We start from the raw sequence: 21565 nt of genomic DNA on the forward strand, positions 1-21565 counted from the left end.
AATACACTATACAAAATACATTTTTTTCAAAAGAATGGGGCTCAAACAAGAGCTTAGTCTAGAATAGACATAATATTCGAGTACATGTCCAACTTTAAACTTATTGCTAGAGAAATAACTAGGAGTTGAGAGTTTTTCAAGTTAATTGTTCCTTATTTGAAATCTTGAACAGTCGAGTGAAATTTATTCCAAGAAATTGTTCAATATAGATGATTCGTTAATTTATTGTCAAAATAAGTGACTTTTATCCCAACTTTTTCCAATAACATTATTATTTAAAAGTTGGGGGAGTTTGTTTCTTATTTTTGCAAAAATGAGAATAAAAAATATAGTCATTATGAGTCCCGCATAAGATATAAAAAATTAAATTTTGTGATTTGATGTGAAGAGATGAAAAACTAATAAGTAAATTTCTCAAGTTGTGCACACAAGCATGCATCGGCTTAGTTAAAGTCGTGCTTAAGAATGAGATTTCAGTTCTAAAATTTTGCCTACAGAGGAACTGGACGGTATACGCTCCTCAAAAATAAGAAGAAAAATCAGTTGCAAAAGAATCGACAGCAATGGAAGCTCAGATTCAGAATAGCAGCGGCGTAGAATTTGCAGTGGGTTGCATATTGTCCATCAAAACTACTCTTGGTGAAGAATTTCAAGCCCAAGTCATCACTTTTGATCCTTCTTCAAACGTCCTCATCCTTCATATCCTTCAAATAATTTACATAATAATTATACAATTTTTTTTTTCTATTTTATTGTTTGTAAGTTCTTTAACTGTGATAGGAAAATACAAGAAGGAGTGAAATCTGGGTCAGGGCCAAAGAGGAATATAAGGCTTCTCAATGCTAATTACATAAAGGAGTTGACTTTCTTGGGTCAAGGTGAGGACCCACTTGATATCAATAAGTGTTTTCTTGACCTCAACACTCTTCAGGCCAGAGAAGACTCTGCTATCAGGTAAATTTTCATATTAGAATTTTTATGATTATTTTTTAACTATTCCTATGATTATGAATTTGGGCGAGTTTTGTGTAAATTTTGGTTATTGTAGCATTATTATTGGGTTATTTGTGCTTAATGGCGTGATTTTGTTTGCGGGTTGCTTGTGGAATTGCGTTGCAGACAAGCAGAAATAGATGCTGAGAGGATTGGAGTGGGTGTCAGTGCTGAGGCCCGGATCATTTTTGATGCATTGGCTAAGACGTAATGCGCCTTTTCGCTCTATGTTTGTTATTTTATTATGGTATTTTCAACTCGTGGCTTTGAGTTATTCCGAAGTGCTTTACTTATATATGATATTTTTCTTTTGCTAGATATATATCGAGTGTTTTGCATAGTTAATATCTCATTTTTGTTAATCTGGATTTGCTACACATAGAGTTTATGTTGTTTTGTAATCATTAGTGTTTTGTTCTTTTGATGTTTATGTTGTCAATTCGTGACTAGGTCATATTATTCATTTGGATTGTTTATTTATCAATTGAAAAGAGACTTTATAGAACCTCCCATAATCTTGTTTCATTAAGAAGAGAGACCATTCATTGTGGATCCTTTTAGAAGATACAAATTTAGCCCGTGTTGGAGCCCCATTCTCTAAAAATTCATTTTTTTCCAAACTCATTTTCAATCACACATTCTCCAAATAAAATAATTCTCCTTGTAAGCCCAAAATTTTTCCCTACTTACAATCAATTTTTCCAAAAAATGGGGCTCAAAAAGAGCCTTGATTTGTTTGCTGCTGAATGGCCATTTCGCAATTTGGTCTTTTTAATTACCACTGGAAATATATTTATCTAATGATGTCGATAATTGTCACTAACAAGAGGTCTCTTATGATTTGCACTTCATCTTATATTATAAGCCTTAGCTGAGTAATCATTCAACAGCCAAGGCAGCTTTTGATTTTACTTGGCTTTTTTCAAGCTTTATCTTTCCAAGATGATCTGATTCAATTTTCAATGTGTTGAATTGGGATATCTTTCATCTTAAAACAGTTCTTCACATATATTACTGTGTCTGAACTTCTTGAAATTCCCAAAATGCGAGAATGATTTGTTAATATGGATATGCTAATTATGCTTTTCTGGTCAAGATCACTATTCTTTCTGCTAGAAATCAATTTCATCTAGAGAAATAAACTTTCTGAACAAGAACTTTTCCCTTATCCTACAGCTGTTTAAAACTAATATGTTATCCTCGTGTAAGAATAAAGAAAAATCTAGGAATATTCTCGAATAAATTGTTATATGTTATTACAAGCAATCCATTCCTCTGTTTTATATGCTTATCTGATTCAATGCATTCTCAAAGATTGTGTGATAAACAGAAAATTGAGAAATTGTGCTTTCTAAGCAATTGATAATGGAGGTACTCAGAGAATCTAAGCGAAAATAACCTATTCACCTAACAAGGAAACATGTTGGTGGATTGCTAAAGAGAAGCCATGAAAAAGATTAAAGAACCATTGCGAAAGCATGCAAGAAGTTGTGTATTATCTTCAAAAAATGGATGGAGGTAAAAATATTTACAGGATATCTCAATAAAGGAAGAGGAAAGTAGATATCTAAACCAAGTCAAGTGTATTATATATGAAAACCGAAGTTTTATAGTGATTAGATCATAGATGGGCAGGAAAACTATTTTGGTGAATTATTATATGGAAGGCATGCTATGGATATTGGGAAGTTGTAGAGTTCCAACGTAGGTATACATGTTAATCATACAAGAGGAATTTGGGTTCGGATAAAATGAATGAAGATGAGAAAAGCAATTGGTTTGGATAGAATTCCCATTAAGTATAGAAGAGTTTGCTAGGGTATGTATTTTATGGTTGATTAAATTGTTTAATAAAATTTTATTGAGTGTAAAGATGTTGGATGAATGGCAGAAGAAAGTAAACTAAGGGAACGATGTGATAGGCCTCCTATATGGTTTACATATTCTAGAAGAACCCATAAGAAGTAGGAAAAGGGAGTTGTTGGGAGGGGATAACAGAAGCCGTTAAGACCATGTGGACTAGACGAAGTTTGTTAGGAAATATATTATAAATAGATAGAGGCAGAATAGAAAGGAGGCAATTAGAAAGTGAGGTAGAGGATTAGCCGTGCATTTAGAGCCTTCTATAGGATTTTGTTATCATCTCTATTTGTAATTGGTTCTTTCATTCAATAAAAGGAGACGTTTATTAACAATTTGGCCTGTTCTTCTGGTGGAATCCTAACAAATTGGTATCGGAGTGATGATCCTGATGGCTCAGAAGAAGATAGACAGCAAACTGGAGGCCATGGAGAGGGATATGGAGGAAGTGAAGATGAGGATACCTGCGCTGGAAAAGTCAGTGGATCAGCTCACCCAGCACATGGCAAGAATGATGCAAGCAAAGGAAGGGACCTAGAAAACTGTATCAACCCTTATTCACCAGAAATCAGAACCTAGCCGTAAAATGGAGGAAGGGGGTTCTGATTGTATCACTGGGGAATCGGTGCCTACAAACCAGTTCCAAGGTAATCACCAAACACCGGATCGAGGAAAGGTGCCAGAAGGAGCAAGGGAATCCAGTGATGGCAGATTTACCATGAGAATGAATCCATACTGGGAGGAAAAAAATTGGAGACGAGTGAGAAAGTTAGAAATGCCAATATTAGTGAGGAGAATCTTGATGGATAGCTCTTTCGGGCCAAGAGGTACTTTGAAGTAAATGGATTAATGGAGAAGGAAAAACTCGGGGCAATTGGGGTGAGCGTCGAAGGAGATGCGTTGGCTTGGCTGTAGTGGACTGAGGCGAGGACTTCGTTTGTCAATTAGGAACAATTTAGGTAGCAGCTGCTGCTGTGATTTCATTCCACCCAGGGAGGCAGCTTGTGCGAGAAGTTCCTCGCAGTCAAATAGGAGGATTTTGTGGCCAGATTCAGGAAGTCGTTTGAAGCTTTGGCTGCACTAGTGTCAGGAATCTTAGATGAAGTATTGGAGAGCACTTTCATCAACGGATTGAAGCTAGAGATTTGGGCGGAGGTCAGATTGTTATGGCCAATTGTGCTGGCCCAATTAATGGAAACGGCCCAAAGGGTAGAAGATAAGAACATTATCACTCAGGCCTCTAAAGAAAACCCGGCCCAAAAGAATGCTAAAATGGGTTTTAACCCAATTTATTCAACAAATTCCAGAGAGGGCGAAGAATTTCCCACACGAACGATGACGGTAGGGAAACCACCGAACGCACCCAAACGAGAGTTCACGAGTTGATGAATGACAGATGCTGAATTAAAGCTGCGGAGAGAAAAGGGGTTATGCTTTTAGTGTGATGAGAGGTACACTTTCAGGCATAAGTCCAAAAAAAAAGGAGTTGCGAGTTTTGTTAATACAAGAAGAGGAGGAAATTGACGGTGAGGGTGATGAATCGTTGACAATAGAGATCGTAGCTAAAAAGGTGGAGTTATCTCTAAATTCTGTGGTTGGGTTGGCAACTCCAGGGACCATGAAGCTCACGGGGAAGGTTGGGGAGCACCTGGTGACTATCTTAATCGATATTGGAGCTACCCACAATTTTATTTCACTGGGATTGGTGCAGGAATTGGGGCTTCCTATTACGGCTACATAAAATTATGGAGTAATTATGAGTTCAGGAGAGTCCATCAAAGGGAAGGACATATGCAAGGGGGTCATCTTAAAGATGCAGGGATTAATGGTAGTGGAAAATGTCTTGCCAATAGTATTGGTGGGAACGGAAATTATCCTTGGGATGCAGTGATTGAATAGCCTAGGAAGTATGGAGGTGAATTGGAAGCTTTTGGTTATGAAGTTTAAAATGGGGGAAACCATAATGACACTAAAAGGGGATTCGAGGCTCCACAACACTGGGATCTCTCTTAAGGTTATGGCAAAAACCTTACAACAAGAGGGGCAGGGGATATGGGTAGAGCAATTGTTGGTAGCCACTAAAGACAGGAAGATTGCCGTCGGTCTGCCTCTGAGCATTGTGCAATTGTTGGAACGTTATGGGCAAGTTTTTAAGGAGCCTAGAGAATCTTCCACTAGAACGAGTTACTGACCATGCCATTTTATTAAAAGAAGGGGCAGAACTAGTAAGTAGTAGGCCCTACTGATACCCGCATGTCCAGTAGAATGAGTTAGAAAGACTAGTCCAAGAAATGCTATCCGCCGGAATCATTCAACCTAGCCTAAGCCCCTTCTCCAGCCCGGTTTTGCTTGTTAAGAAAAAAGATGGAGGCTTGCGCTTCTGTGTGAATTATCGAGCCTTTAACAAAGTTACTATCCCGGATAAGTTTCCCATTCTGTGATCGATGAGCTATTGGTCGAACTCCATGGGGCCACCATTTTTTCAAAACTGGACTTGAGGGCGGGCTACCACAAGATTAGAATTAAGGAGGATGAACATAAGACGGCTTTTCGAACTCATGGAGGGCATTACGAGTTCTTGGTAATGCTGTTTGGCCTCACAAATGCTCCAACAACATTTCAATCCTTGATGAATCAGGTATTCAAAAGGTTCTTGCGAAAATTTGTGTTGGTATTTTTTGACGATATCTTGGTGTATAACAAGGACCTTGCAGCCCATGTACAGCATTTGGAAGCTATTTTCCAGGCTCTGATAAAAAATCAGCTTTATGCCAACGTTAAAAAGTGTACATTCAGTTGACCACAAGTCGAGAACTTAGGCCATTTGGTCTTGGTGGAAGGAGTAGAGGCTGACCCGAGTAAAATTGAGGCTATGGTTAAGTGGCCCTCGCCTCGGAACCTTTGAGAACTACGAGGATTTTTGGGATTAACCGGCTATTATCGTCGTTTCGTTGTAGGGTACGGAGGAATTTTTTGGCCTTTAACACAGCTGCTTAAGAAAGACGCCTTCATTTGGTCACTGGAGATTGAGGCAGCCTTTCAACAACTCAAAATAGCAATGACGACCGTTCCAGTCCTCGCATTGCCTAACTTCTCAAAAAATTTTGTGGTGGAAACTGATGCTTAGGGGTATAGATTGGGGGCACTTTTGACACAGGAGCAGAGACCGATTGCTTATTACAACCAGTTGTTATCTCTAAGAGCTCAACAAAAGTAAGTTTACGAGCGGGAATTAATGGCTATAGTACTCTCAATTCAGAAATGGAGGCATTACTTGCTGGGGCACCGATTCATAGTGCGGACAGATCAACGCAGCTTGAAGTACTTATTGGAACAGAGGGTTGTGTCGAGGGAATTTCAGCATTGGGTGACTAAGTTACTGGGGTATGAGCTCGAAATCCAATACCGGTCGGGAATGGAAAACAAAGCGACAGATGCACTATCCCGTGTCTTGCCCCCAATTGAATTGTCAGCTATCACATTCCCCACGGTACTAGATGTCCAACTGATTGCCAACAGGTAGACTACAGATTAAAAAGTACTTGCTGGCTGACCCAGATTTACATCCACTGTACTCGATTGATCATGGCAGGTTACTGTTCAAAGGACGCCTAGTCTTCCCTCGTTCTTTGTCCCTCATCCCCATTTTACTTCTTGAGTTCCACAGCAGCTCAATAGGGGGGCATTTGGGATTTCTACAAACTTGCAAGAGGTTGACAGGGGACTCATATTGGCCGAGCATGGAAAATGACGTGAAGAAATTTGTGGAAGAATGTTCTGTCTGCCAGCTGAACAAGAACATGGCCGTTTCACCTGCAGGCCTTCTACAACCCTTACCTATTCCCCCACTTAATTTGGGAAGATATATCTGTGGACTTCGTGGAGGGGCTGCCTTAAGTCAGGAGGTTTTGATTCCTTGCTGGTCGTGGTGGATCGCCTTAGTAAGTACGCATGTTTTTTGCCACTAAAACACCCTTATATGGCTTTAGAGATGGCTGTTGTTTTTGTGAAGGAAGTGGTGAAACTCCATGGGGTCCCCCACTCCATCATTTCGGATCGTGACAAGGTTTTCTTAAACCATTTTTGGACTGAGTTATTCAAGCTACAAGGCACTTACTTGAGAAGAAGCACGGCATACCACCCACAAACGAATGGACAGACGGAGGTGGTTAACCGATGTGTTGAAGCTTACTTACAATGTTTTGCCTATGATAAACCACGAAGCTGAATAAGTATCTGCCATGGGTTGAATATTGGTACAACACCACCTTCCATGCCTCTACAAACACTAACCCTTTCAAGGCCGTCTATGGGCGTAAACCCCCTCCGTTAATACATTATGGAGCACAAAACATAGGAATATCCTCAGTCGAGCAACAACTCTCAGATAGTGATATCATACTAGATGAATTAAAGGCTCACCTTCTTCGAGCTCAAGAAAGGATGAAGTTGTCTGGTGACAAACATCGAAGGGATATCCAATATGAAGTAGGTGACCTAGTGTATGTAAAGCTTCGCCCTTATCGTCTCCGTTCATTAACAAAGAAGCCAAATGAAAAGTTGGGACTGCGATACTTCGGTCCCTACAAAATCCTCAAACGGGTAGGGGCTATTGCTTACCATCTCGAGCTGCTCCCCATCAGCTACAATTCACCCCGTTTTCCATGAGTCACAGTTAAAGAAGGCACTTAGGTACCTATCAAAAAAAAAAGAAGGCACTTAGGCCAGCAATGTCTAGCCAACAACTTCCTCCTCACTTGGATGCTTCTTTGGAATGGGTGGTAGAACCAGACCAAGTACTAGAGGTTCGGCAGACAGGAAAGGGAAATGGCGCAGAGATTGAAGTTCTTATTAAGTCGAAAGATTTACCAAGTTCCGAAGCTTGGGGGGAGTCAGCCAAGTCCATAATTCAATCTTTTTCTGACTTCCGCCTTGAGGACAAGGTGGTTCTTGCAGGTCGGGGTAATGATAGGCCTCCTATACGGTTTACATATTCTAGAAGAACCCAGAAGAAGTAGGAAGAGGGAGCTGTTGGGAGGGAATAACTGAAGCCGTTAAGAGCATGTGGACTAGACGAAGTTTGTTAGGAAATATATTATAAATAGATAGAGGTAGAATAGAAAGTGAGGTAGAGGATTAGCCATGCATTTACAGCCTTCTATAGGCTTTTGTTATCATCTCTGTTTGTAATCAGTTCTTTCATTCAATAAAAGGAGACATTTATTCACAATTTGGCCCTGTTTTTCCGGTGGAATCCTAACACGATGAAGTTAAGTTTAAGTTATTGTGATACGTCTTGCATAGACCTAAAGAAGTACTTGTTCATGAGAGTAGGAATAGATCTACCAAGATTAACATGGCCTGTTTTGGTTGTGAAGGATCTAGTTGTATTGATCTTCTAGTCAATGTAATGATAAATTGCACAGAATGGTGAAAAATAATTCATGTAGAGGAACCCAAATATGTTGGAATGAGGCTATGTATGATGTTTTTGTCCATGAGAGATAAAAATAGCTTGATTTACATGTACTGCTATGTTAACAGAGATAACCTTGTCAGTGGTGTAAAGATCAGCAATGAGATTAATGAGGATAACTTACATTGGTACCTTATAGACAGACGTTGTTAAATTTGTAAATCATTGGTCCATTCCTCGCTAAACGTCAATTTGTCATATATTTGAATGCTAGCTGATGAACGCCAAAGCAACCTTGAATAGTAATCTCGATGAACTTTTGCTCTGCTGATCTTGAACCTTTGACGTAGACTATCTTCTGAATATGCTTCCGAAAAAACTTTATTTGGCCATCTTGCATTAATGTAAAGAATATTCATTGTGGCATGTAGGAGAATAAATTCATTCTGTACTAACTGTCATATTGATTAAGGGTACTCAAAGTGGGGGTATAGAATATTAACCTACAAGGGCATGTTTGCCATGCAAAAGTGGATTGGACACAGCAATAAACAAAATTTTAGTTTTTGTATGGTACAACTCATCCTACCAAACAAGCCATAATTGGATTATGGATGCTGAGTTTTGGTATACTATTTGTGGCCAATTGACAATCTTTTGAAAAACTGGTTACAATAGGTGCCAGCCTTCATAATAACAATTGCTTCATCATCTTCACTGATGGTTATTTTGTATCATCTTGATACTTCCCAATAACAAACTTAAAGTAGTTAACTTGTCTGACACATTTAACATACTTTGTACTTTAAAAACCGAATTAATGTTTGTATCTACCTCCATCTCCTCAAGAAAGAATTCTTTATTCGTAGATGTAATATATAGCTTCTATTCCTACTGCTTATGATCTTGTTTTGCTAAGCTTATAAGGTGCTTATAATCACTGACTGACTTATATTTTTTATTATCAAACCGTTGGCTGTACAACTATTTTATCCAGGGATTACAAAATTATATGGGTGTGCATCTTATATGCTTCAGTGTCCTTTAACTGACTGATGCAGTGATAGCCTATTCATAACTGTGCGTTAGCATATACTTTTTATACAAGTATTATGTAAGGCTCCATTGGGGTTCATGCGTTTGCTTATGTGGATATGTAACTCACAAGCTCTTAAAGTAGTAAAATGAATTTATGAATTTAAATCCTTCGAAGTTGCTCTACTGGGTCATTTGAAATGATGGTCAAGAAGAATAAAACGTCATCTTTCAGTTCCAGCAATCATAAAGTCAGCCTCAACGTTACCATGTGTAATTGACCTGCAAACTCAGCTTACGATCTATAGTCTTTAACTTAAGGCGTGGAGGAACTGTTCCTGATACTAATATGATTTTTTATGTAACCAGGCTCCCTGTGCGCTGGGACAAGACCAATATAGTTGTGATGAATGAAGTGCATGTTTGCAGTCCGTATCTTCCTGAGAATGTTACTGGAGGAACTCCTGCTGCTAATGAACGGGTGCGGAAAGTGGTAAGATATATTGAAGCCTATATGAGTTTTGCTCAATTTTTGTTTTCGACTCTGTCATATCTAATTCACTCTATTTATTATTGTGAGTAGCTGGAATTTGAGAAGAAGAGGTTGCAAGCTCGCAGTGCTGGTCAGTGATGATTTCATCTTTTGAATATTGAGATGGCTGAAGAGATAAGCCTCAGAATGGGACACGATGACATTTTAAGTTATATCAAACCTCCCCAGAGAAGTAAATTCTATCAATTTGCGAGATAAATGCAAGGAACCTTGATTTTTCTTAGATATGTGAAATTTTCTTTATCACGTGCTACTTTCTGATATCTTAATGGTGATGCACTGCTGAATGAGTTTAAATTTGAGACTATAGTGCAGATTCTATTAACTCATGTTGTTCTTGAGGTAATGAAGATGTTGTACCTCGACCATCATTTCCAGTGAGCCTTAAACATAGATTGGCAGGAGGGATTATAGGCAAAGTTCTATTAGAGCTTACCTATTTTTCCCTGTCAGGTCAGGATTGTCCGATTTTAAGACACTTGTGTGCCTCACCTTTTAAGGAGATTCTATGTTGGGTGATCTAATAAAGGCCATATAAGTTCATACAAGTGAATAAAAGGTTTTATAGGGTTAAACTAATTTGCAAAGGCAGTTGATTCAATGAGTTTCTCAAAAGTTGTGTTTGCTTGATTTTTAAGTTGATTGTGAAGCTAAATTGCTAATATGTTCCAAGCCCCTTGTCCTGGGGAGATTGCCTGGGAGATAGGTGGTGCTAATATTTTTAGAGTTAAGCTCTTTGTACAGGGGAGATTGCCAAGGAGATAGGTTGTGCTTGTGTATTGATTAGGATAAAACTGTTTTTTGTCCAAGGTCCAATGAATGTACGCCATTTGTCTCTTCTTGTAGTGCAGTCTGGCAATTCTCTTTGTACATGTAGCAGGGTTGAATATATTATGTAGGTTTTAACTGGGATTAACATGCTACAAACTTGAAAGGTTGGTGATAAATCTTGTCAAAACTTAAATTGTGGGTCGACTTGTCACGTACAGGTGGAGGCTTCCAGTGCAATTTTTCAAGATTTCTTCTCCTTCCATGTTTTTTTTTTTTTTTTAATATTAATCTTTTGCACTCGAGGGCAATCTTAGTCATGGAGTGCCTCCGTTACCTCTCGGCAGGCCTATGCCGGACTTTGCAAAATATATGCTTGAAACACAGAGTACAAAACCTGCATTCTACGCCACGTGTCAAATAAAGCATAATTTGACAGCCAAATCATGTCACCAAGTGGAGTTAGAACCTAATTCTTGGATTAGAAAAAGAATATCCATGATCGAATGAGGTTCTTCATTTGCTTCCGACGGAAGCTACGATTTTTTATTTTTTATTTTTTTCCTTTTTATCTTTTGAAACCAACCATAATATTTTAATTAAGATATTCTTATCATCGAAGTATTGATCTGGTCAAAAAATTTATAAATCAATGTCAACAAAAATCAAATTTTGTGATTGTTCAATATATTATCGTTGCAAAAGAAATTTAGCATACATGGTGCATGGCGCTTTGACAACTTAGAGGGTAGATATAGTTTTTTTGTTTCTTTTCATTGGTTCAACGAACTGATCAACTGTAAATAATGTAACTAAAATAAAAATATAACTCCAATTGATAAGTTGGAACAAGATTAACACAATTGTATTTGTACAAAATCTGGAGCATGACAACAACGTTAATTTGTTTGGACTCTGAAAATTTTGCAAATGCACTTTCTATATAAAAGAATGCACAAAACCAAGAAAACAACTGGGTGGTTTGTCATTTTCAATCCCTTTTCTCTCATATCATAAACCAACGCCAACCAAATCTCATTTTCATGAAGCATTACACATACACAAAAATTTCGTCGATGTATAGAGTTGGTACATAATAAACGTGTACTCTTTTGCTGGTTAGTTTCCGATCAATAGCAAATGGAGATTTCCGTACATTATAAATTTTATCATCAGATTTTGAATTAAAGTCACGAACTTGTACGTTGTAAAGCACAATGTGTCTGTGTATATATATATATAAGTATTCTAGAATAATGTAATACATAATGAGATTGTTAAAAGAAGATGCTTATCAACTTTATCTTTTACGTGGGAGCTGAAAAAGCAAGTTCTTAAGATTGCAATGCAAAAGCTACAAACCCCAGAAATAAACCTCCCAATGAAATTTAATTTATAAATGTATTATGTGAGAGGAGAGATTCTCTTGGAGGGTTGCAGAGAAACATTTTGGTTCCTTCTGTAACTTTCGGTAACTTTCTTTGCTTTTTCTGATTTTCTGTCCCTCTTAATCCTCTTTCTTCTCAGCTCTTTCCATAGCATTGGCCATATTCACATTTGCTTTATGCTTTCTTTGATGTCTTCAAGAGGGTTTCTCCAGCCCTTTAGCAAGAAGAGTAATTTTGGAAATCTTGTTTGTCAAAATAAGTAACTTAAAAGTTTTTGTAACATATTACCTACTTGGGAAATACTTTGTTGTTCTTGACTTGATTATGGCACAAAGAAAATAGTTGCATGGACCTTTTGCTTTTCTTCTTTTTTTTTTTTTTTTTTTTTTTTCTTTTTCTTTTCACATAAAAAAAAGAGAAAAGAGAGTAAGAGAGAAAAGAAGCAGCAGAAGACATGGCAGGAGGTGGAACAGCAGCACCACCACCAAAACAAGAGGAATTGCAACCACATCCAGTCAAAGATCAGCTGCCTGGTGTTTCTTATTGCATTACCAGTCCTCCGCCATGGCGTGAGTAATTTTTTTATTTTTTTATTTTGCATGAAGAAAATTGCTTAGAATTGTTTTTCAATATTAAGTGTTTCCATGTGTGTAATTATAATAAAAAAACTGCCAACTTGACTTAATTGTTTTTGCATGTTTATTTAGTGTGTTACTGAAATTCTTTGGTGATTAAGTAAATTGTGAGTGGTTTTGTCAACTTCTTTTGTCTCCTAGGGGGAATTTTTCAAAGTAACCTCTTAAATTGCAGGCTAAAAATGTTGGCTTATTATTATTATTATTATTATTATTATTATTATTATTATTATTATTATTATTATTATTATTTTTGACAGACCTTAGATTATTTTTCTAAGTTATGCTTATTAAAAATTGTCTTCACCATATATGATCAACTTCCTCTCCATCCATACACTGTCTCCTTACATCTCCATCCCCCTTTCTCCTTGTGGGATCAGGGGCAAAGTCAGGAGGGTAGAGTTGTGGGGGTAAATTTCACAAAATTTTAATTGTGGGGGGAAATTGAAAATTATAAGGAATTTTTTTTTTTTTTTTAAATATTAATTGAAAGGAGACCATTCTTAAGAAGTTAGTAACTCAGGCTATTTTTCATTTGCTATTTCCAACTTGATGGTTCATAAACAAATTGTTCGTTTCATTAAGCCTAGGAAGTATGTCCATACAAGTTATTTATCAATTTTAATTTCTGAAGCATGAAATTAATTATTTTCTCATTCCTTGTTAAGAAACTGGTTTTCTTCTTGTAATATACACACACACACACATCTTGTCTAAATGTTTAACCTCTTGTTTCTCAATGCAGCCGAGGCCATACTACTCGGGTTCCAGCACTACGTTGTGATGCTTGGTGCGACAGTTCTCATACCCTCCGCCCTGGTTCCCCAAATGGGAGGAGGAAATGTAAGAAATCTAATATAAACTTATATTGCAAAATTTCTTGATAGTTCTTTTGTTTAGTTGTATTCCTGATAATTCGTTTGTCGAATAGGAAGAGAAGGCTAAGATCATTCAGACAATTCTCTTTGTTGCTGGACTGAATACATTTGCTCAGACATTGTTTGGTACTAGATTACCTGCTGTGATTGGAGGATCCTTTACCTTTGTTCCCACAACAATTTCCATTGTCTTGGCTGGACGATATAATAGCATTGTCGATCCTCTGGAGGTGACAAATGAGTCATTATAGAGTATTTTAGTACCAGTACTAGACACAATTGGACATTTGTTCCTCAATACATTCTTGTGCTGTGCAGTTCACCGCACCAAACATGTTAACATAGTTGATAATCCCTCTGTTATGCATTTATTTATATTGATCCCCTGAATACTGTTTCTTGTGCAGAAATTTGAGAAGATAATTCGAGGAACTCAGGGAGCTCTTATTGTAGCTTCAACTCTTCAAATTGTTCTTGGCTTTAGTGGGCTGTGGCGAAATGTAACCAGGTTCATGTCTAATCTTCTCTTGTTAGGACAATATCCACTTACAAAAAAAAAATGTGTAATTTTCCATCATGAGACGATGTTTTTACTGATGTAATGCCGCATTTTCCTTCAAACATCAGGCTCATGAGTCCGCTTTCTACAGTTCCATTGGTAGCTCTCACAGGATTTGGATTATATGAATTTGGTTTTCCACTGGTATTCAATTATTCGATCATTTTTCGAACACCAAAAATAATAGAAATTACCTTTTCTTGACATTGTTTAGCGTTATTGACTGCTTCCTCTGGTCTTCAGCTTACAAAATGTGTTGAGATCGGAATCCCAGAGCTTATTTTTCTTATAATCTTTTCACAGGTGATTTTTCCATATCTTGTACTGTAATCTGATTTCAAATAGAACTCTACACTAAAAACCCATGTTCAATATTTTGAATTACATAAGACATATTAGTTCAATACGAGTTTATGAATGTGCTATGCAGTACATACCCCATCTCATGAAAGGTGGAAGAAATGCCTTCAACCGGTTTGCTGTTTTATTCTCGGTGACCATAGTGTGGATTTATGCACACTTACTTACCGTTGGGGGAGCATACAATAACGCCCCACCGAGGACTCAACTAAGCTGCAGAACAGACCGTGCTGGAATTATAGGCGGTGCTCCATGGTAAGGCTGCATCCTTTTACATTACAAGGATGAAAAAGTAAAGACCTTTACTTTAGGCATCTTGTTTGTACTTTCGAATTAGAGAAGAATGCTAGAATTTTAAATATATCTGCAAATGGTAGCATAAGCTGTCCAATGTATACCTAAGCATGGGACGACATTGAAAGCATTTAACTGCTGTCTCACTAAGTTGGACTGTGTGGAATCTAATTAACATCGTACACTTTTCCTCCACCACAGATGACATAGGGTCCATGTTTTGGGGTGGGGGCGTAGGTACCCATGCTAGTGTGTAAAGGACTATTTGGAGGTCAATTTTTTGAGTGTGTGAGAGGCGAGAAATTCACAATGTAATCTTCCTAATTATAGGGAAAAATGGACTTACAACTATAAATTTATGTGTTCACTTTGCCTTTCTATGTTTGGGTATGCATTAGGTCGTCCTGAAGTTCCTATCATGTAAATGACTTTATGGAGATCGTTTTTATTTTATTTTATGAGAGGTGAGAAATCACACAGTCCTCTTCACTATAGTGAAATGTAGACGTAGTTCCTTACATTGAATGACTGTGAACCACTATAAATTTCTATTTGCACTTTGCTTGTTTTCTGATTTCATTTATGGTTGCTCTCGAAAGTACCGATTATTGCTCATTGTGTAATACACCATTCCACGACACCTCTTTTTTCAGGATAAGAGTTCCATGTCCATTTCAATGGGGAGCTCCGACTTTTAATGCTGGAGAATCATTTGCCATGATGGCAGCTTCCTTTGTTGCTCTTGTCGAGGTGCATCCTTCTTCACTTAAATTTATAAATCAAATCTTGAAATCTCATCAACTAATTCAATATTGATTATTATTTTATTTTTTTATCTCATTGACAGTCTACTGGCGCTTTCATTGCCGTCTCAAGGTATGCCAGTGCAACTCCTATTCCACATTCTGTTCTTAGCCGAGGAGTTGGTTGGCAGGTAAGAGACTTAGCCTTTACATATCCAAAAATTGATTAAAACTGTATTTAGATTCATTGGGTTTAATTTAGTCTTGTTTTTCTTCGCCTAGGGTGTTGGCATATTGTTATGTGGAATATTTGGAACTGGGATTGGATCTTCAGTGGCTGTGTAAGATCATTTTCTAACTGGTTTGTGGGAATGCTCACAGTATTGGGCACAGTCAAAAAAGCCTTCTCATTACTATGAACTAAGGACTTATTTATTAGTAGATGATCTGATTCTCTCAATATACAGTGAAAATGCTGGTTTGCTGGCGCTGACACGTGTTGGAAGCAGAAGAGTCGTGCAAATCTCAGCCGGTTTCATGATATTTTTCTCGATACTAGGTATCATTAGTTATTTAGTTTTCTCTGTAGAATCATTGCAGAATCAGTTTGTTTACATACATAACTTTGTACTTTCAGGCAAATTTGGAGCTGTTTTTGCTTCAATTCCGTCCCCAATTGTTGCAGCTATGTATTGCTTATTCTTTGCCTATGTCGGTATGTAAACTCATTATGTTGCAGCCTTCTAGAATAATGAGCCAGTCCTAATGGGAGGTTAGTGGCCTGGAAGGACCAAAATGGGACGTCCGTCCCCCATTCCCCACTCGTAACTCTGTTTCCTCCCTACCTAATGCCTCCCACCCCCCAAACACATTCCCCCAGCCCTCCCACGTTCTCTTGATCGAGCAAGTAGCACTTGGGGTCCTCAGTTACTAGTGACCTCTTGAGGTGCTTTCCGGGTCCTGAGGAAGAGGGGAGTGCTGGCCTTTTCAATATGGCTAGAAGTTATATTTAGAGCCCGTTTGGCTTGGTTTTTGAAAAGCTGTAAGTGTTTTGGAGACTAATTTTGGAAGTTTTTTCTCTTGTTAGAAGAGCTTTTAGAAAAGTAGGTCCAAGGTGACGTCATCAGAAATCTCTTTTTCTAGAACCAGAAGCACAAGCTATCTCAAACAAAGAATGCATTTTCGAAAAGGTTTCCTTTCAAATACAGTAGTTGATTTATATATGTGCATGTACAGGTGTTGGAGGTCTCAGTTTCATCCAATTCTGCAACTTGAACAGCTTTAGGACAAAGTTCATTTTAGCTTTCTCAATCTTCATGGGCTTCTCTATACCACAATATTTCAATGAGTACACCGCTGTGAACGGCTTCGGTCCTGTCCACACGGGCGCAAGATGGGTAAGCACTAAAAACATAAACTCGTGATACTTGTCCGCTCTGATACCGAATCGAAACAAGTTTGTCTCAACACACTATGCTAACACTTTTCTTTATCGTTCTTTCAGTTCAATGATATGATCAACGTCCCTTTCGCATCAGAGGCATTTATTGCCGGAGTTTTGGCACTGTTTTTGGATGTCACAATGCCTCCAAAAGACAACCCAACCAGGAAGGACAGGGGCATGCTTTGGTGGGACAGATTCAGGTCGTACAAAACTGATACAAGAAGTGAAGAATTCTATCGATTGCCATTCAGTCTCAACAGGTTTTTCCCATCAGTGTAATTGAGGATACAGATAACAGAAGCATACCTCAGTATGAGTTCAAATACAAATTTTCAAACCGTGTTTTCTTTTTCTCTAATTAGTTGAAGTTATTATTAATGGATTGTTAATTATGGTTGAACTCAACGTGTTGTTTACCTGCCATGGAATGGGACGAAGGAAAATGATAATGTTTGATGCTGACATTTTAAAGGACTTTTTGAGAAGAATCCATCTCTGATGACTCAAACTGCCTCCGAAAGAAACTGACTTCATTCAGTGACCCAACGATCACCCTCTGAACGATTAGCATAAGGTAAAGCTTGAAGATGAGTTTTGTACTCTATTAATTTCTCAGTCCTCCTACTTGGCCACTCGAGTGGGCGTCGGCCGGTCTCTCGACCAGATCCCCCTAAAAATTGTACCTGCGGAATATCCAAAAATTATAAAATCAAGAGGTAAAACAAATTTCAAGTGGATTTCATAGCCATCTAAATGTGTAAAAGTTAAATAAAATCGAAATATGCCGAAGAATAAATTACGAACTTTTGATTGTTTCGAAATTGAAATGTTTGAATGTCCAAATGCTGTAGAAAGTTTGTTACATCTTTTATCCATCTGATTGATCTTTTTCTGTCACTTATTGTCCAAATATGAATTTATAGGGAACTATATTTGAAATTAATTTATATTGTTTATGCATACATGAAATTTTTTTACTTATGTTTAATCAACTTCTAAATAATTTCGAACAAAAAAAAAAAAAAGAATCAAAATCCAATATGTTTTCTATTTTTTTTTTAAAAATTATTTATATTTTATTATTATATTAATACAATACACGACTTGTATAGTAAATTGGACGGTAAAATGCAATTGAAAATTAAATAAGAAAAAGCTTGACCGAACAATTCGCAAATAACCCTAAAAAGTTTACTAATTCTATAGTTACAAACATTTCACTATCCTATTTGCAACACTAGTGTCCCCGCCACTTGTAACACGTCGTGTTGTATTGCCTTCGCCGTCAGCTGCCACCGCCTCCACCAAGTCTGTGTTACGAGTGGAACCCAACCATGTAACACACAGCAGCACCACCATTCATAAACCATCCTGCCTCCTTCACCGGCCACCACCACCACCACCACCACCACTAAGTGTAATAAACTGTGTTACAAAGTCTATCATCGTATTTTACACTACTATTATAACACTTGAAATATAGCATCAGCACAATTTAAAAACCATCACAACCACCATCACCATCAAATGTGACACATTGTTTTATAGTGTAATACATTCTATTATATTTGTAACATAATAATCCTACATTTTCCTTCTAATATTTGCATTCTTTTATAAGGTCATGATTTTGAATAAATGGCTGCGTCCAAAAGTTATTATAGGGTACTCCGATTTGTTGTGAATTCATGTCAAATATACCTTCTTGTTCAATTTACAACTTAAGTTGTCTCCGTCGATCCCTTTGTAGCGATGGTGCTATGCCCTTTGAAATGAAATCTAATTTATCTTGGAAGGTACGTAATTACTCGAAAACCTTCAATATTCGTGAATTCGATTGGCTCTGATTATTGATGATTAATTATTCAAATAATTGTAAGTTTGTAATTTGTTTATATATATATGCATATTCGTTTGCATGATCATTTTTGCTAGTTCATTTGTATTACGATAGAAACATTCTCCACATAACACGAACTAAAACCACTAGTGAAAAGTTAGTATTATTGACTTATGGAATAGTCCCTAACAACATGTAAATGAATTTTATAACATGATCAGCTATGTACGTTACTTCACTAGCTTATAAAAGGATCATCTTCTCTTGTTTTTGATCTACTGTTTTTCTTGTGTTTGATAAATTAATAGGGTAGAGTATGAAATGATAGTAAAAGATTGATTTCGTTGATCTTTCCTTACAGATATTTAAGGATGAAAGGAGCAATAAAAACGTGGAAAATTTGCATTAGAGTTATCAACCTTTGAAAACGTGCAGTCAAATCTCAAACCTTCTAATCTAACACTCACTTCTCAAACCTTTTAATGAATGTTTTTAGGACGTTTGACACTTCACTTGAATCAAACATCTGAATTCCCTTAGAACGTTTGACACTGCACATTTTTGAAAGAATTGAAACATTTGCTACAAATTTCCAGAGAACATTTATCTTAAAACCTTCACTTAAAGGGAAGGAAAATCGCAGTAACAAACCATCAATCAATAAAAAATAACCAATAAACTAAGCTCCTATCATAATAAACAAACAACACGAAATAGCCTACATTTTCTTATCAAGGTACAACACACACAGCCTATCTAAACGAATCAACCCTCGACAAAAAACATGGCAGTTTCATGCATGATAAGAACAGTTTTTTCTTTCCTTTCGCATCCAACTTCGCCAATTCATCCGCCATTTGATTAGCTTCTTTACACTGATGCAAAACATCTTGGGAATCTACTTATACATGCACAGCAGAAAATTAAATTATTTCGATTCCCACCGAGGATCTCTTTGTGTTTAGATAGAAATCGTGATAAAGATTGTACCTTTGAAGAATTCTGCAAACTTTGTGCTTTTCTTTTCGTTCCAGCAATCTTGATTCGCCACCCACAACTGTCCAATTGTCCAACCTCCAACGGTGATCCACACAGAGAACAAGATTGTAGCTACCAAGGTTTTCCTCTTGTACCAGCAAGAATAATAAAAAACACATGAACCCCAAACCATAGCCATGTAGTTATATAAACCCAAATGAGCTCAAGTCGGTCCGGTCCAATATTTAATTAATCCATTTAATTAAAGACGGTCCGTGAATTAATTAATCCAGTTAATTAATTAGGAAATATAAATAACAAATCCAATTAATTAATTTATCCAACGATTATTAAATTAACCAATTGACAATTTGCAATCTTTCAATTCTCTTTTGTATGCGACCCATTAGGTTCCCGACCACGATGCTTAACGACGTAAAATATTATTTTGATCTAATCAAAATTGATAAATTAAAACACCCTTTTAATTTATCATCAATTCACAATCGTCATCCCAGATTGACATCTAGTAATGTGTCAGGGCAATACATGTGACGAGAAATATCACGTGGTATGACAAAATCAAACTCGTTCGTTTATCGTGAAACTATAATCCCTTCGTCAACATGATCCGATCAATAACGAGATATGAAATTGTGTCAATCCCGAATATCGATCATATCTTTCACTCCACTATTAAGTCAATATAAGTCAAAAACTTCTTTTCGACTTATGAGTACACCTTGGCCAAGGATTTCGTTATCGACTTAATTGAATGAACTGTAAATCATAATCTCCTACTATCTACGAGTGACGAATCATTTATTGGTCAATCACAACCTTCATACGATTCTTGACGTACCCAAACGATATCGTATTAGCGGCCCTTTGTAGAGCAACATCCAACACCGCCAAAGTATGACTATTCTCATATAAGGTACCATGACGACCTCAAGTCTAAGGACCAATTCCACTATCGAACTTTAGAGATTAACTACTGACACTCAGATAGTTATCCATGTGGAATCTCTCGGCGGGTCTCCAATGTTTTGTTCTATAACAAAACATCTACGTGTTATTTAAGTGTCACCACACTTTAGCTTGTGAGATCAGCTACTTACTTCACAAGTAAGAAATGCCACATGTGATGGTCTATCCATAATAACGATATCTGTATCTCGTTATTACTTACAATCACGGACGATTTAAGATTCAATCAAATGTAATTTATATCTCACAATCACAATTTCTTGTGATTAACAAATTACGAAGATTTGAATCTACGGACTCTATTATTTATTTAATTGTCTATTAATTAAATAATAGATCTGTCATTAAATTACATTAATTATATATACAAGTATTTATATCCAAAGTTGATTGGACCTAGGGCATAATACTTACAAACTCCCACTTGCACTAGATCCAATCACTTATGTATCCAATATCATAAGTCTACATGATGATCATGTTTATACTACAACAACTCTTTGTCAGTGGATCTGCAATATTGTTAAATGTTGGAATTTGTTCTTCTCTTTACGTCATTTTTATATATTATCTCTCTGATGAGATTAGACCCCCTTAATACATATTTGGATCATTAATGAGACTTTAGTTCCTTTGCTTTCGCAATGGCTCTATTATTATCACAATACGATGGCATGTGATCAACAATATTAGGAACTACTCCAAGTTCATTTATGAACAATGATCCAGATTGCAATTCTTTGCTACTTCTGAAATAATCATGTATTAGGTTTCTACTATTGAATCAACGGTTGCTTCATATTCGGAACCTTTCCAATACACCGTTTA

At 37.0% G+C, this 21565-nt stretch overlaps 2 protein-coding genes across 2 annotated transcripts; both read left to right on the forward strand.

The window, feature by feature from the left end:
* The first annotated feature begins 449 nt into the window (after positions 1-449).
* On the forward strand, positions 450-10228 carry LOC111406351 (protein LSM12 homolog). The gene is made up of 5 exons (XM_023035763.1): positions 450-699; positions 789-954; positions 1120-1200; positions 9674-9797; positions 9888-10228. Exons 1-5 carry the CDS (start codon positions 564-566, stop codon positions 9933-9935), a joined length of 555 nt encoding a protein of 184 aa, XP_022891531.1. The 5' UTR covers positions 450-563; the 3' UTR covers positions 9936-10228.
* A 2212-nt stretch (positions 10229-12440) lies between these two features.
* Positions 12441-17208, forward strand: LOC111406352 (nucleobase-ascorbate transporter 6-like). The gene is made up of 14 exons (XM_023035764.1): positions 12441-12582; positions 13397-13494; positions 13583-13759; positions 13937-14037; positions 14157-14232; positions 14332-14391; positions 14519-14703; positions 15396-15492; positions 15590-15676; positions 15768-15826; positions 15953-16044; positions 16123-16200; positions 16722-16882; positions 16990-17208. The coding sequence occupies exons 1-14, from the start codon at positions 12468-12470 to the stop codon at positions 17206-17208; spliced, it is 1605 nt and encodes a 534-aa protein (XP_022891532.1). The 5' UTR covers positions 12441-12467.
* Positions 17209-21565: the final 4357 nt, after the last annotated feature.

Source organism: Olea europaea, chromosome 12, assembly GCF_002742605.1.
Source record: "Olea europaea var. sylvestris chromosome 12, O_europaea_v1, whole genome shotgun sequence".
Lineage (NCBI taxonomy): Eukaryota > Viridiplantae > Streptophyta > Magnoliopsida > Lamiales > Oleaceae > Olea > Olea europaea.

Excerpts from the sequence above, each read along its gene's own strand:
- LOC111406352 (XM_023035764.1), top strand. The coding sequence starts at position 12,468 with ATGGCAGGAGGTGGAACAGCAGCACCACCACCAAAACAAGAGGAATTG. Across the intron at positions 15,493-15,589 it reads CCTTTGTTGCTCTTGTCGAG|TCTACTGGCGCTTTCATTGC; the intron begins GTGCATCCTTCT and ends TCTCATTGACAG. Across the intron at positions 16,201-16,721 it reads CTTATTCTTTGCCTATGTCG|GTGTTGGAGGTCTCAGTTTC; the intron begins GTATGTAAACTC and ends GTGCATGTACAG.
- LOC111406351 (XM_023035763.1), top strand. The coding sequence starts at position 564 with ATGGAAGCTCAGATTCAGAATAGCAGCGGCGTAGAATTTGCAGTGGGT. Across the intron at positions 955-1,119 it reads AGAGAAGACTCTGCTATCAG|ACAAGCAGAAATAGATGCTG; the intron begins GTAAATTTTCAT and ends ATTGCGTTGCAG. Across the intron at positions 9,798-9,887 it reads ATGAACGGGTGCGGAAAGTG|CTGGAATTTGAGAAGAAGAG; the intron begins GTAAGATATATT and ends TATTGTGAGTAG.